Genomic DNA, 16106 nt, shown 5'->3' on the forward strand with positions numbered 1-16106 from the left:
TGCTATTAAAAAAGTTAATAAAATTAATAAATTAACACTCACTAGATATGAATAACAAAAGCCAAGGTATTTAACTAACCTTGTCTATGATAGAAAAGAAGGTATGCAGTCGAGTACTCTTCCTCCCGAGGCTTCTGCCGTGTTACTGAGTCATCATTAAAGTAATGCCATTCTCCTGTTACCGGACTACGAGCAAAAGCTGTGTAGTGTCCTGCTTGTGCAACTGTAAATTTACAACAAACATTACATAACATTTCCCAACAACAATATACATAGAAATTTTACTAATTCATAAATTGCTACTCGAGAATAAAATAAGTATAAATATTTGTTAACCTGATAGATGCGGTTGGTATCATTACAAGCCATGGCCACTATAATTTTAATTCATCAATTGTATTTACACACATGGCTACATGAGTGCTTAGTCACTATGGAGTCAATACTAGTCCTACTTATCTCACCTGTTTTCACTTAATTTAATTTTCATAAAGTTTTTTTTATATCTAGGGCTAAGAGCTAGAAGGGCCAATGTCCAAAAATGGAAATTTTGAGATAAGTCTACAACTAAATTATAGTTTTGCTGCTATAAGTCTTATAGAAGCTAATGTTATCAGTGGATTAGGGATGCTACACAGGCATTACTTCGAAATCCAATTCACTGAAAATCATACATATCAATGTGTGGCTGATTGCCACAAACAGCTGCATTTTGAATACATGGCAACTGAAAGCTTCAGGTTGGCCACTTTCACTATTCTTTGTTTTCTCTGGTCAGTGTCATTTTTCAATATACAGTAACAAATTTTACAATTACAGAAAAGAAAAGAAAAGAAAAAAAAAATGATGAAAAGTATTGACAAAATTACTATCAAAGGAACTTTATCAATTTATATTTTGGGGGAATAAAATGGAAGAAAAAATAGAAATTGAAGTAGGAGGAGTGGTTTTAACAATAATAGCAATAAATGTCTTGTAATTTATAAGTTAATCAGTAAAAAATAAATTTTCAAATGCTTTTAAAAGCAAGTAAAAAAATTATGAAAAATATTCATTTCTTTCATTATGTACAACAGTATCTTCAAAAGGATTTGATTAATGCACCATAATTTGATTGGTCACAAAAATTATGCATTTCCTGAATTATTCTTGGCTGAATTTCTATTAATGGAGCAAACTTTCAAAAGCATTTTTCTCAACACTGACTTTTAGGACATTGGCCTTTCTTGTTCTCAGCCCTAGATAGTATCCCTCTCTTCAAGATACATCTACACAACAATATTCACACCAAATATTGTATTCTCTTTAGGAAACTAGGATTTAAATAAGTACAACTTTTTTTTTTTTTAAGGATCAATATGCGACTTACTTCCGACATGGCAGACACAAGCATAGAGATTGTACAGTTGGCTGGTGCTCGTCTCTCTGGACACAAAGTCAGAAACATCAAGCCCATCAAGTGGAAAGATGACTTTGTCATCTAACTTGGTGCTCATTGTACCATGGAACAGAAATCTGAAAGTGCAATAGAGAAAAAATATAAATAATGCAAGTGCACAAAAATAAGTCAGTCAAAAACATCTCAGTAGCTTTTAAACCCTAAGAAACACATTTCAACAACCTCACCATTAAGCCCAAGGTTTGTTGAGCTCAAATTTATACACCAAGCCCATGCTGGTGTAGTAACCTAACAGCAAATCATTATAGTTGAAAATAGTTCCAAAGAGAATGGAGAGAAAAAGGGGAGGGGTTCAGGGTGAGGGAAGGCGAGATACAGGAGATTATGTTACAGGAGGGAGAAAGAGGGGGAAGGAGAGGGAGAGCAATAAAACATGTATCTATGTATGAAAACAAACATGTAAAACATGACATTATTTCATTATTGCTATCACCATTTAGTAAAATACAGAGAAAGCCAGACAGGCTAGGGGGTACAAAGAAATGGGAAAGTAGGGGTGGGGGATGCACATGCCAGTTATTGCAATACTTTTAAGTCTATACTTACAATGCTCATTCACAAAAAGAAGAAAGGTAGGGCTAACAATAGAGGCAGTCATACAACTGGTTCACAGGGAGTTCCAAGGGAAAGGGGGGGGGGGGGGGGTTTGTAGAGGGTTTCATATGCCATACATTATGAAAATTCTTATTTCAAACTTATTCTTTTAAATCATATTAATTAACTAGAAGAAAAGAAGCATTAACAAAACCAACCCATGAAGACAAAGGAGTGCAATAGGGTGGGGAAAGAGTGTGTTTAGGGTGGTTGTAGCTGGAACAAAATTTCTAAACAGTACCAGGCATCCATGTCTTGACAGGCTCTACTAATGTGGATATACGGATCCATCAGTGGTGGATATTCAGATTTTAGGTGTTAAAAATATCAAGGAAAAAGGATTAACATTAAGTCATTCAGATAAAAAAGATATACATATTGACAACCAAAAAGCCTTTTTCCTGTACTTTTGGAATGATTCAAGGAATATCATACAAGCTTATGGAATAGACAACAACTCTACACATTTTTTAATATGTCATGGCCATATACTTCACCCTTTGCCAATGGGTGGCATGTATGTACATGCCATGGCATTCCTGGACTATCTGCCGGTGGCATGTACATACATGCCATAGTGTTATGTATGGCCAAGCCATGAGTTTTTTTTTTTTACAATTAAGGCAAAATATTTTTTTTTTTTTGGCACTGAAAATGTGATTAAGTTAGTTAGCATCTAAAATATTACGTTGGTAATCGACTACACTGGCCGGAGATATTATATAGTATTCACGAAGTGATGATGTAAAACCACATAAAAATACCAATATGTATTTTGGTGTATATATATATATATATATATATATATATATATATATATATATATATATATATATATATATATATATATATATATATATATATATATATATAAAATCATATATTTATAAAATCACCGAACATAAAATCATATCTATACAAAAGTGATAATATAAACCTGTTGAAATTAAAGTTTATTTTATAAAATAACGAAAAATTTGCAAAAGAAAATACAACAAAACCTATGGTTTCAACGCCATGATACCACACACTGCTTATTTTATTCAGACTATAGAGTGAATAATGATCAACTATGGAGTCTATATAACAACAAAAATATCTTATAGTCTTGATTTATCAAATATGGCAAATAGAGACCTTAGAAAATAATAATATTGAAAATACAACATAGGTTCTTAGTATTGTGAAGAAAAGGCAAGGGATGCTGGTATTGGGCATGAGCGGTCACGCATGCTAGGGTGACGATATGAACCCCCGGCAGCGGGGCCCAGGCCACTATAAATACCACCCGTCAGGAAAGGGTTAAAGATACTCTGGGATATATTATTTAAAGCACAAAATCCATTACCAAGGTACGGATACACAAAAACTCAGCACACTTAAGCTAAATTTAGGAAAATATAGAGCAATTTGCAAAGCTGTAGGTATATAAGATTTTGCTTACTTTGAACCATCAAGCATACCAATGTTGTGTTGGGAACTGATGTGCAATGCTTTTATTTTCTGAAGTATATGGTTGTCATAACATGTGTCTTTCACTTTATCCATGACTATCAACTAAAACTTGAATGATGTACTCACCTTTCTAAGTGTATTATGAGGTAGGGAGGGTATCGCCACACAGATATTGTCTTTGTCGCCTGCTGCTTGCGCTCACATTTTGGACAAAACCATGAATCTGTTTCTTCAAGAGTTTCACTGAAATAAATAGTTACTTAGATATCTTAAGGAAAAAAAAATATTCATGAACAAATTACCATCTGACAACAGTCACAGCCAAACAATCATTATCTTTTACTACCTTTGAGTAAATGCTCTTAGACAGTCATACAGGGTTAATGGATCATTCTGTCTCATATCATTCAGAGAAGGATGATCTGTGGTTGCAGCAAGAGCATGACACTGTTCTGGTGTGAGGCTTGTGAAGCGTACACACAATGTGTCTCCTGCCTGAAGAACTACTTCCGGACCATCTAAGACCTCACAACCACGGCAGTGTGATGAGAATAGGCACCGAGAGCAGTTGTAACCCTGAAATATTAACTATAATGAAAACCCTTTTCTAACACCTTAAAATTTGCTGGAAAGTTTAGATTTAATTATAATATGAGAATCAGCACAAACAGAGTTACTGGACTAAATAAGCATCCAAAATTTTGGAATTCAGAAATATTACATATTGTACCTTAATATGCTAAATATAAATAAATTATAAAATAATGAAGAAATTCCTAAGTATTAACAACCATTAAAAAAAAAAAAAAAAAAAAAAAAAAAAATATATATATATATATATATATATATATATATATATATATATATATATATAATAATAATAATAATAATAATAATGATGATGATAATGATGATAATGATGATAATGATGATAATGATGATAATGATGATAATGATAATAATGATAATAATGATAATAATGATAATAATGATAATAATAATAAAAAAACAATAAAAAAATATATATACATAAAAAATATAAAGCCATCTTACATAACCCTAACAAAAAGTAAACAGCAGGCTAATTGGTCATTTCAACAGGATACCAAATCACATCTGCATTACCACTTACCCGCCCATCAACAAACAGCAAGGAATACTGCGTTCCAGCTGGTATTCTGGGTGCTAAAGTACGTGTTAGAGTAGCAGGGCGCAGCCGTGAAGGCAAGGCAAGTAAACTTGGATGACCCAACAATTGCATGCACCGCTTGTTATTGTTGTCACTCTCCTGGTCCATCCGAAAAACTAAGGGTACCCGTAATAATCTGGAAAACAATAAATACATTGTAACCAAACATACATTACAACCAGTATCTATAAAAGTCCACTATCTCTGAATGAACTGAGGGAAGGAGCCAATAATAGTAAAATAAAATCATTGTTTTAATTGACATTATCTATAGAGACGTATTAAAAAATAGTTTTGATGATCTGATGACAAATCATACCAAAGAGAAAATTTTGATGTAGTCTGTCTCCTCATCTTTTACTGGTGAATCTTGTACTACCTATAACTAGGTTTGGTATCTACTAAAAAATACAAAATAAAACTAATTTCACTTGCTGAAGCTAACCTAATAATGGTTGCACCATACACAAGTTACCAGAAAAATGAGGAATAAAAAAATACTGTTTTTGGGGCTGTTTCTTCTAAGCAGCCAAAGCAAGGAGAGGCATGAATTCTTGTTATTACACACAAGTGTCCATGTGCGCTGGCTACAAGTTGCACATCCATTAGAGTGGCTGTTCAAGTAGGCCTATTGCCCATATTTTGGAACATGTGTAGGCAGTGATGCATTCAGATCCATGGGGTTAAATATAAGGATGCACATCTTTAAGGCATCAACAACCTAATAACATCACAGAACATATTTTAGTTACCTAGCCTTTGGTTTTTCCATCTTTCTCTTCTCCACAGGTATGAGATCAGAAGGAGATAAGGATGTCTGACATACAGGACAAGGCAGACTCTCTCCACCATGATGTTTACATGACATCTGTAATTTTCATAAAATCTTTAATATATATATCATAAATCTAGACTTGCCTGTGTATCAAGATAAATATCAAGATAAATATGAAAACCAAAATTGATCTATATCAGTCATTTAATATCCTGTTCCTAGCTTTCTTCTCATGCAATTTGCATGATCATAGTTATCTGTAACTTTAGCTAAGAACCACATTCATATTTTGGAATCTGAATTCACTCATTACTTCAAGGGCTTAACACACACTCCCCAAATATACTTCTGAAACAATTACTCACTACTTTACCTCAATGCAACCGTCACACAGCAAGCAATCCTCGCAAGTGTGATGAGTTCTAAGTTCTGTCTGACACATCTCCTCAAGGCAAATGTTGCATGGCCGCCACAGATTGCTTCCACTCCCACTTGCACTCCCACTGGCACCTCCGCTGGCACCTCCACTGGCACCTCCACTGGCACCTCCACTGGCACCATTAGTACCCGTACTGCCACTGGAGCATCCCTGACTCTCTGATTCCTTCTCTGCATCACCATTTTCCTGTAGTGGCATTTCATGTGAGACACTGCTGAATGAATTTTTTGTGCAAACACCCCATAATTAAAATCCTTTCAATTCAGTTTTTGTAGGCATCCCAGGACCTGTTTACAGTACCTCTTACTACATTATCCACCAAACAATAACAGTAAACTTTGCACTTTTCTTATTAGTATTTTAGCAAATAGTCCTATGCAGAGATGGGAACTGAAAGCTATAATAAATCTCTCATTCAATATAAGTCTTTAAAATCATCTCCCAACTAAAACTTGGTAGTTTACCTCAGATTTGACATCTTCAGTAGATTGCATTTCTTCTTCCTCATCTGCACTGGGGGGAGGTGGTGCTAATAGGAAGCCATAAATACTTCGTAGGTTGTAATTCAAGAATTTGGTCATGTAACTATCCTCCTATAGAAAGAAAAATCACATATTACTAAAATTACTTAATATCAAAGCACATGCTAATTATGAAACAAGTATGTGTATTACAAAAGCTAACAATGTTCAATAAAAAAATTAATTTCAGTAATGCTCTCCCTAGCTCCACATTTCTACACTTTTTAAACTACAAATTCTATGAGCACTCACCACAATCCGAGCAATATGATTGTCAAATACCTCTGCAGTAACAAGGTTTTCTGCAGTGTTTAAGCCAACCATCTTACACAAGGCTGCCTTAAGGTCACTGACATAAGACACCTTACAGAGGGTGATAAGGTAACGTGTGGGAATGCTACCTTCATATGGTTCGTAAGTCACAGCTGGAATTTAATAAGAAAAGACAAATATTTAAGTTGCTCAATTACCAATTTTAAGAAAGATTCAAACCTACTGATGAAGACATGATATATATTTAAAAATAAAATCATATTCCAATTGAATAACCAAATTCAGATCAAATGGATTTGTAAACTGGCCACAGTACTGTATTTTATGTGGATGTTTAACTCAAACTGCCAACTTCAAGACAAATTGAAGAAACAATGGGGAAAAAAATTATCATTAATTAAGAAAACATTAGCAAATTATAACATTTATGACAATATTGTTTGCCACTTCCAGTGGCACATGTGTACATCATTGGATGTTCTAAAAACCTGCCTTAAAAAGCATCTAACACCTTTTTTAACTAAACTATCAACCATCAATTAAATAATTCAGTTACATCTAAATACATACCTTATCACAACCAATAATGATAACATGATTCTGTACAATACATCTACTTTTGGTCACTTTTACATATAGAAAATATATATGACATACAGAAAATTCAAATCACACACAAATAACCATACAAAAGGATACAGAACAGAAGTTAATCTTTCTATAGACATCAAGACTATATGTGAATTCATTACATCCAAGAAAAATACAAATTGTATAATCCAATTGTAACGAAAAACAATACTTACAAATCTGGATCTGATTAGCATATGGTAGAGGCACAGAGAGGGTTCCAAAAGGGTCATATTTCACTGATGTATGCCCACACACAGAACATACCAGCTGGAAGAAAGTATGTTTTGAAACTATAATAACCAGCTGGAAGAAAGTATGTTTTGAAACTATAATAACCAGCTAGAAGAAAGTATGTTTTGAAACTATAACCATTATTTTTATTAATGATAACAAAAGACTGCATTATAAGCTTCTTGGACCATCAGGTATTACTTATTTCATCTTATTACTGAATACCATATTTGTTCCCTTTCCAAATGCAAGTAACACTAGTCCAACATATGCGTTTATCAATCACAAAAGCCATTCCAACTTTTGCACTTTAATAAATTCTGGCCTACAATTATGACCTACCTCATTTCATTTTTTTTCCATTTGTTATTTTCTGAACTCTGGAAAATGCTCATGCCGTAAATTTTCAAAAAAATTTACGGAAACATATGTAGTATTATGAAAAATAGAAGTAATTATATTCATTAGTCAAATTATGTAACTGCATTCAATTTCGCCATTTGAAGCGGGAAAACAGGTGCAAACAATAAAAAGCCTATTTTTGCGAATCTTACTTCCATAACACAAATAATTCTGTACTTACAACATAAAATCATCATGTGCTAAAATCATCAGCTGCCATTAAAAATGACAAGTGTTACATTATCCAAAGTAACACTTACCTAGTCAATACAGGAATCTAAATATAGACAGATCAAGTAATCAATAATCAAAAAGATCAAAGCTGAAATGCTACTTCATCTCACAGAACAATGAGGAATTTGATCTGTAAGTGCTGATTCTAACTCATTACCAATGGGTGACTGATATCACATCATGACAAATAATCACTGATGACAAAGGACACTAGGTGACATCATGAGTCTATGACCCATTTGCCAAGATAAGATCTCATATGTATTACTGCAAGCCAGACAGCTGCCTAGGCATGGAGTAGCCCACACTAAAGAATGAGCATCCTCAACTTTACCAAAAATTTTACCTAGCCTTATTAAATATTTGTTAGTAAGCAGAGTTGTAAGTCATAAAACAAATAATGAAGTAAACAAGTATCTATACTTATAAGGTGTAAAAAATGAACAGCACATTTGATGAGCAACTACTCATAACTAAACAGGGAAATAATCCCATTCATACAAATTACCAATAAATTCTGCAAGCCATACCAGGGCAATAGTCCCACATGCACAAACTTCTTGGCCATATATCCAACTACTGATGGTGTGAACTCCATGCCTAACCATTAGCAATGATATTCAAACTATAAAATAATAAACTATTGAGGCACACTTGTTCCTTTAAGCAAACTAGTTCCTTCCTAGTAAAGGTATAAATGGAATAAATAATTAACAAAACTGGTATAATACTATTCAGTTTTGTTTTTCCATAAAAATAACATCCAATAAACAATTCACCCATTTTGTTTCTTCTCTACAACTCACACTAACTTGATTCACTTACTTCAGCATTTCAATGACAAGGAAAATTCTTTTACTATGAATGCATTATAAAAATCTACACTGTACCTTCTTCACACTAATCTCACAAAACCACTGTAATACATACCGAGCTCTTAAATTGTCCATAGAAGGTGTCCACCACAGCACTCTTTGCATCGCCCACGAAAGATCGCCAAGTCAAGTCTGCCTGACGCTGTTCATGTGAAGAAATTGAAGGTGCTGGGGCTACCTGAGTGTCAACACCAGAGGTAGAGGCTGAGCTATCCACACTTTGCTCAGCCGATGAAACTTGATATCTCTCCAACTCGTACTGAATATTCTTTTCATCTAGGCGCATACGTTTATTGATTGCAAGCTCTTGCCCATCTTCTAGATCATCGTCATATTCCCCTTCAACATCCATTGGTTGGTACCCTCTTTTATCATGAAGAAGGTTTACCTCTTTCACCCTTTTTACTCCAGACTTATTCAAATTATCCAAGCTATTTTTTAATCTGGACTTATCATACTTGGCATATTTCTCTGAGTCAAATAAAAGTTCATTATTTGCAGGGTTATCCTTCACCAATACATTAACATTTGATGTTTTAGTCTCTTTCATGATGTCCTCTAGTTTGACCAGAGATAGATGTGACTCAGGGGGAGATCCAAGGTTGTTCCGTTCATTTTCCTCTAGTCTGGATGCTTCCGAACACTGGTTCTTCTCCATACCTTGAGAATCATTGAGTTGGTTCTTCTCCAAGGCAGAAGAGCTATCACAGTGCAGTGTTTGGAGGCGATGGGCTGGCACCAGATTATGAGCAGTGCTACTATCACAGTCAGAACTATCACACACATCTGTCACACCCAGCTGATTGTAACGCCTCACACTGCTGCTTCCACCAACTTCTGCTGGGTCAGACATATCAGAGGCAACGCTCTCAGCATCATGACAACTGGAAGAGAATAATTACCATTCTAATAACCTTTTCTTTCCTTTTTGATCCTATAAATCAACTCCAAGCAAAATGGTTTGACACTTTTTTCAATTATCATAAAAAGTATAACCCTTCAACTCAAGATTTAATAATCAGTCCCCAGTAGAGAGAGAGAGTGGTTCCTTGTGTTAAATATATCAACACAGATAAGTAATCACATATTCTATGTTTTTTTGATGTAAAAAAAAAAAAAAAAAAAAAAAAAAAAAAAAAAAAAAAAAAAAAAAAAAATGCAAATTGCATTACCTTGTGGTACCAGCAAGGGACAAGTCGTCACAGGATGCATTCATGCGTGAGGGAATTAAAGCACGGACTTCTTCAGGTATAGGTTGTAGTCTCAGGTTAACAAGGTGTGCATCCACTGAACTGCTGGATACACTACTCTTTGGAGAGGCAGCACCACTGTCTAAGCCTACTGCTTCCTGAAAAGGTGATAGTATGTAAGTATATAATCAAGAAAAGTGACATACAACATCTCAATGTATGTGGTATTAAACGCAAAAGGAATTACTTTATCTAAAAAGAAAAGAAATCAAGATCATTCAAAAATATCTGCTGCACATAAATGGTTTGCAGTAACCAACAAAAACTGGTAAGACCTATTAATTCAGTGCACTTGACCTACAATTAAATATTGGTAAACTAAAGCGTAGAATGACAAAATCCCATTTTAAAGGTATCGGTGCATATACACAACAGATATCATCTTACCTCTTGGGGATCACTTCGGAGCTCCAGAGGTTGTTTAAGTGAATGAAGTGACTGAGGTGATGTTGGACAGTGTGGGGACTGTGGTGAAGTTGGACAATGAGGTGACTGAGGGGAGGAGGGGGAGGAGTATGAGTGGCTACCCCTGCTTCCACTTGGTCTGTTACTACTACTGGTACTACTACTGCTGCTTCTGCTGTTGCTGTTACTGCTGCTGCTACTGCTGCTACTGCTAGCCATCCCACTGTTATCAATATTGGCCAGTTGTCCCTTGACTTCATTTTTCTCCTCATCCTCATTTTCAGTACCACCTCCTCCGTCATCTGTCACACACATTTGTTTCCTTAAAGCTTCTAGGAGGAGAGTAACAAATTCTTGACAATCATGCTGCAAAGAAAAAAGAAAAATTATTCTACATGATTTCTATAAGCACTCATGCTGAAAACCCTAAGAACTGCAAACCACAAATCTTTATTACTTTTCTTTCATTAAAATAGTATGGACAATACCAATTGATACTTTACCTGTCTGTAATCACGGAAATCTCTCCACTGCTGTCCAAATGCATCTTTAAAGTCTGCAGGTCTGAGAGAGGAGTATTTACCACACCAAATTTTGTTTGTCAACTGTGAGAACTGACCAGCTAAAGAGTCCTTTGTATTTAGGTTATCGTGGTGGTGTCTGAAGAAGTACTGAAATGAACACAGTAAGAAACTTGCATTAAACTTGAAAAACAAACCAGATTATTTGCATATAATACAAACTAACCAAATCTACAATCAATATACAATGTCAATTTTGTACAATGCATCCTCAAAGTACTACAAAATCTTATGTATTTACATTATAGGCACATCTTTTACAACTAGATATTTCAAGATATCTTGAAAAATAATTAAACACCCTGTTCATTCCTGATTTTGACAGAACTTCTTGGTCAGGTATTTTGATTCTTAACCAAAACAAGTATTTTCAAACTGTCTCCAGAAGAGGTGCTACTACTTCATGTCACAATTGTAAACAAACTACAAACATGGCCACAGAAATTTTATTACAATCTTATTATCACATCATTTGTGAAATTAATCATAGTATTAAGTAACAAGTTCTCACTTCAGAGCTGACCAGAAATATCAAATTGAGTTTACTTATAGCTTTAGAATGTAAATAAATACTGACTACTTATAATTGTATAATTGTTCAAAGAACATTTAAGTTTGTCTTAGTTCCATTCTCAATTCTCAATTTCAAAGAACTACCTAGGTTATTATAAGCAGATATCATCCCTTTCTCATACTGCTCTAAAACCTTTGAAGGAGTTTCTTTATTCTATTTATTCATACTCTTACACTTTTTTTTCTTTATCTTCTATTACTTTATCATCTTCAGTTAATGCTAAACCAAGGTAGGTAAAGATTTCCTCCTCACTAAATTTACTCTCACCACTACTTACATCATCCATTCTGATTTCATCAACAACTAGAAAGAACTAGGTCATAACATTACCGCTGTTGTTTGTTGACTCAGCTAGCAAGGTGGGTGATGGACCCGTTTTTGACAAATTCAGCAAGACAAAGCAAACCAAACCAAACCAAACCATTGTTTGCTTATGTTTCTCATAAAAAATGTGCCTGCCTCCCTAAACCCACTGGACATGGATGGCATGATTAGATGCTATATCCACTATACTTTTAATTTATTCAATGTTTATACATAGATAATTCAACAAGTGCTTAGTCACAAAAGGGCAAACACGTGAGATGAGTATGACTAATAATTGACTCCTTGGTGACTATGTACTTGTTGCACCGCAACATACTAAATCTCAGTGAATATAGTATGTACATCATGCTATCTGAAACCAATTGTTTTGTAGCAGCCACACGAACTGCACACCTCCACATACTTCCTGGTGGGTCACACCAGGTCCAACAGCTTCGTATTCACTCTCTCACCAACAAGTGCTTCTCATAACTCACTGCTGAGAATTGACTGGTTGATACCAGATACCTGGCGGCTCTCTGACTGGTTTGCTGACACAGCTCCTGGGAATTTAAGCTTTGGGATCCAGAACTGAGATCATCAACTCTTCCACTCCAAGAGCACCTTACCTAATCAGTAGCAACACAAGGATTGCCTAGTCCTTTGCCAACTGGGGAGCCTTTCTAGCTCCACCATAGACTGTACAGTGTGGCATGCGGGTCCGGTGACCTCACCTCGCTCCCCCCATGCCCCCTCCAGCTGCTCCTATCCCTTCCGGCAGCTGGAACGGTCACTACTTATAACGAGGATGACCTAGGCCTCAGAGAGTTTGTGTCAAGCACCCGACGCGGTAAGGCCAGCTCCGCCCTCTCCCTCAGGGTTAGCTGGCCACGACCGCATACAGCGATTACCCCTATAGCTAGACATGTGATCTTATACTGCGTGTGTCAACTCTTAGAAATAAAGAGTGAATGCTGTTAACAAGTATAACTACCCTCTGCTTACCATTGTATAGCCTTTTACATAGACCTTCACTTCACCTAGAGCACCTTGCCATATCTACTCCAGTTTAAAGACATAAAACGGTACCTGAGCAATGGGAGGAGTGTTCACCAGGCACTGTATCCCTGCCGCCATAAAACATGTATTTCCTAAATTACGCAGCCCACATATTCCTCCAACTGCATTCTCATCTAGAAAAAAAAGAAATGTGTATGGGCAAGCATATTATTTTTTCTACTATTTCATCTTAATTTTTCATTTCTAAGGTATTCTAAAAATCCATACTCCTTAAGATCAACAAAGGATGACTAATGTACAGATTTACCTCACAATGCTAGAAACATTTTTAACCTCATACTACAGGTACTATTCCCTGTTAGTTCTAACAAATTGCCTCATTTTAGTTGTCCCCCTTCTTTTAAATTAGAAAAATAAAATCTATAATAATGTAATGATGTAACTATGTTGAATTATATAATATACACAACCCTTTTCACACAAAACATTAGACCTACATGTGTGTTCACCAACAAATAACCAAAGATATATATATACACAGCCTTAAGTATGACCATAAATACAAAGTAACAAACAATATTATTACCAGCAACATCACCATATGCTACTGATGATGACTCATGCACAGGACTATTGAAGGGCCCAGGCAGCTGAGGACCATAGACTGGTCCAACCCCAAAGTCGCCTGGTTCTAGGCCTGGCATTTCTCCTAGCCCTGTAGAATCAGCAGTATCAGGAAGATCACTATTGAGGATAGAGTATCCTAGCCCAGGATGTGAGTTCCCATAGTGACTACCACCAGTGCTGTTGAGAGAAAGAGAAAATAGTATAACTAACTGATCAACAATAAAATCTACCTTGGAATGATGAAGTAACAAGTAAAATGTATCTGGGGAATCTCTACAATCTAAAAGCTGTTGACCTAACAGAATAAGTAGTCAAGTTTTCGATATTAGCTCAAGGTTAGAATGCAAGTAATCAACCTTACCAGACTGAGAAGGAATATCACTATAACAATGAAAATAAATAAACAAACAAACAAACAAACAAACAAACAAATGAATAAATAAATAAAATAAATAATATATAAAATAAATAAATAAACAAAAGAAAATAAATTAATCAAATAATTAAGTCAAATACCTTATCCATGTAGAGGTTATACCCGATACTTCCAGGTCGTCAACGTGATCGGGAGGCTGAGTTTCTATGCTAGGTGGACCACCATCTTCCTCATCATCTAACCCTCCACCCATTGGCGAGTCCCGGTCTAAGTCAAGGCTATTAACTGGTGAAGATACAATCCCCTCATCTGCAAATGGAAAAGAGCAAATTTGAAGAAGAAAATTAAAAACAACAGTAAGTAAATAGTGTAGAGAAAAGAATATTCTCTTATTCTACAAGTCAAGATGAAGTAACTGATGTACTTCTACCATCACAAAAATCATTATTCTCCTTAACATTGGAATTCTATTCAACATAACTAGAATCATTAAACACTAGCAATGAAAAGGTAACAAGTAGTTTCGTGTATGTTTTTTGTTGGAGCAAGATATATTTAGTGGTAACTAATAAATATGGAACTGTCTGTCATGTTTCTTTTTGATGTGACTAGCCTAAGTCCCATCATTTCTCCATTACCCCCCTTTGCAAAACAAAAATTACTCTTTTGTCTTCTTTTCTCTCATTTTTACCAAATTACAAGTACTACCTGTAATAACCTTTTTCAGCTTTGGTGCTCTACTTTACAGCTGTATTTGATTTATAACAATGAAGTTATACAATTTGCATAATCAAGCATTTGACAGAAATTTGCCTCAAACTGAAAAATTGTACCTTAAGTGGACGCGTAGCAGAGACAAGTTGGAGTAATTAAAGTTTTAAAAGGCTAAACAAACCAAATTATAGGTGTTATAAATCAAATTACAGAAAATACAACTTACCAGGGGCATCACTACTACTTGGGGCAAGAGGATCATCTAGTGCATCACCAGATGCCTGCAGCTGGTCACCAGATGAAGGCTCCTGTGCCATGGGATCATCCTCTACTATACCCTCCCCAGGTCCTGGGCTGGTCAACAGCCAGTGGTGTGTTCGATCTTCACCCGACGACATCTAGAATGGAACATGTGTAAAGTTTTATATTAAATATCATATCACTGAAATTAGATCTCATTCTAGATGTTATCTGAAAAAAATCATAATAAGTATTCTTAGAAACATTATTCTACATGTTCTGATCATAATATAACTTATTAAATGGTAAATTAGCTAAGGAACAAACCCACATCTAGCAGAATAAAAGACAATAATATCTGCTGTAAAAACTCAAATAATGTAGTCAGCAGTTCTAGTATTTATCTGACCTGTCTTACCTTTCATACACCAGTTAAGAATGTATCTCCCTGGTATCTGGTCAGATACCAGAGAGTAAAATGGAAAATCAGGCAGCATGGAAAAGGAGTAGTGTGACTGTGGTGCAGTCAATAAAACACCATGTACAAAACATCATTATTAGTGATGGAGATTCTAACATTGCTTGAATAATGGACATGGCTCTTGTGATGACTTTTGTCATCAGAGTGAATAACCTATATGAGTGAAAGGCTGGGTATGGAATTCTGCAGAATGAAGAATGTTACCAACCTGAGCTTCACAATAAAGACTAACAAGAAAAAGTGGTAGTTTCCCGAGTAGTGCAATCATTGTGGACTACCTATAACAAATATTATCTCAATAACTGGAAACTCTGGTCATCAATTTTGCACTTATGGTACTTCACTGCAGTGTTTTTGCAACAGATCTCAGAGAGCCATATTCCCAATACAAGATACTTATCAAAAATTCCTTTAGATAACTTTCAGCACAGAGAGAGGTGTACAGCAAACTG

At 35.3% G+C, this 16106-nt stretch overlaps 1 protein-coding gene across 2 annotated transcripts in view; it reads right to left on the minus strand.

Moving 5' to 3' along the window:
* The window catches only part of LOC119568428, a 39191-nt gene that overhangs the window by 14735 nt on the left and 8350 nt on the right, over positions 1–16106 (minus strand). For both annotated transcript variants that reach the window (XM_037916988.1, XM_037917057.1), the window contains exons 2-19: positions 15160–15331; positions 14360–14528; positions 13803–14020; positions 13286–13389; positions 11239–11406; positions 10718–11101; positions 10253–10428; positions 9136–9964; positions 7512–7605; positions 6685–6857; positions 6376–6504; positions 5846–6097; positions 5450–5565; positions 4641–4833; positions 3855–4084; positions 3635–3751; positions 1370–1515; positions 80–223 (exon numbers count right to left, since the gene is read on the minus strand). In XM_037916988.1, coding sequence (XP_037772916.1) covers positions 80–223; positions 1370–1515; positions 3635–3751; positions 3855–4084; positions 4641–4833; positions 5450–5565; positions 5846–6097; positions 6376–6504; positions 6685–6857; positions 7512–7605; positions 9136–9964; positions 10253–10428; positions 10718–11101; positions 11239–11406; positions 13286–13389; positions 13803–14020; positions 14360–14528; positions 15160–15331 — 3814 coding nt within the window. The remainder of the gene's footprint in view (positions 1–79; positions 224–1369; positions 1516–3634; positions 3752–3854; positions 4085–4640; positions 4834–5449; positions 5566–5845; positions 6098–6375; positions 6505–6684; positions 6858–7511; positions 7606–9135; positions 9965–10252; positions 10429–10717; positions 11102–11238; positions 11407–13285; positions 13390–13802; positions 14021–14359; positions 14529–15159; positions 15332–16106) is intronic.

Source organism: Penaeus monodon, chromosome 1 (genome assembly GCF_015228065.2).
Source record: "Penaeus monodon isolate SGIC_2016 chromosome 1, NSTDA_Pmon_1, whole genome shotgun sequence".
Lineage (NCBI taxonomy): Eukaryota > Metazoa > Arthropoda > Malacostraca > Decapoda > Penaeidae > Penaeus > Penaeus monodon.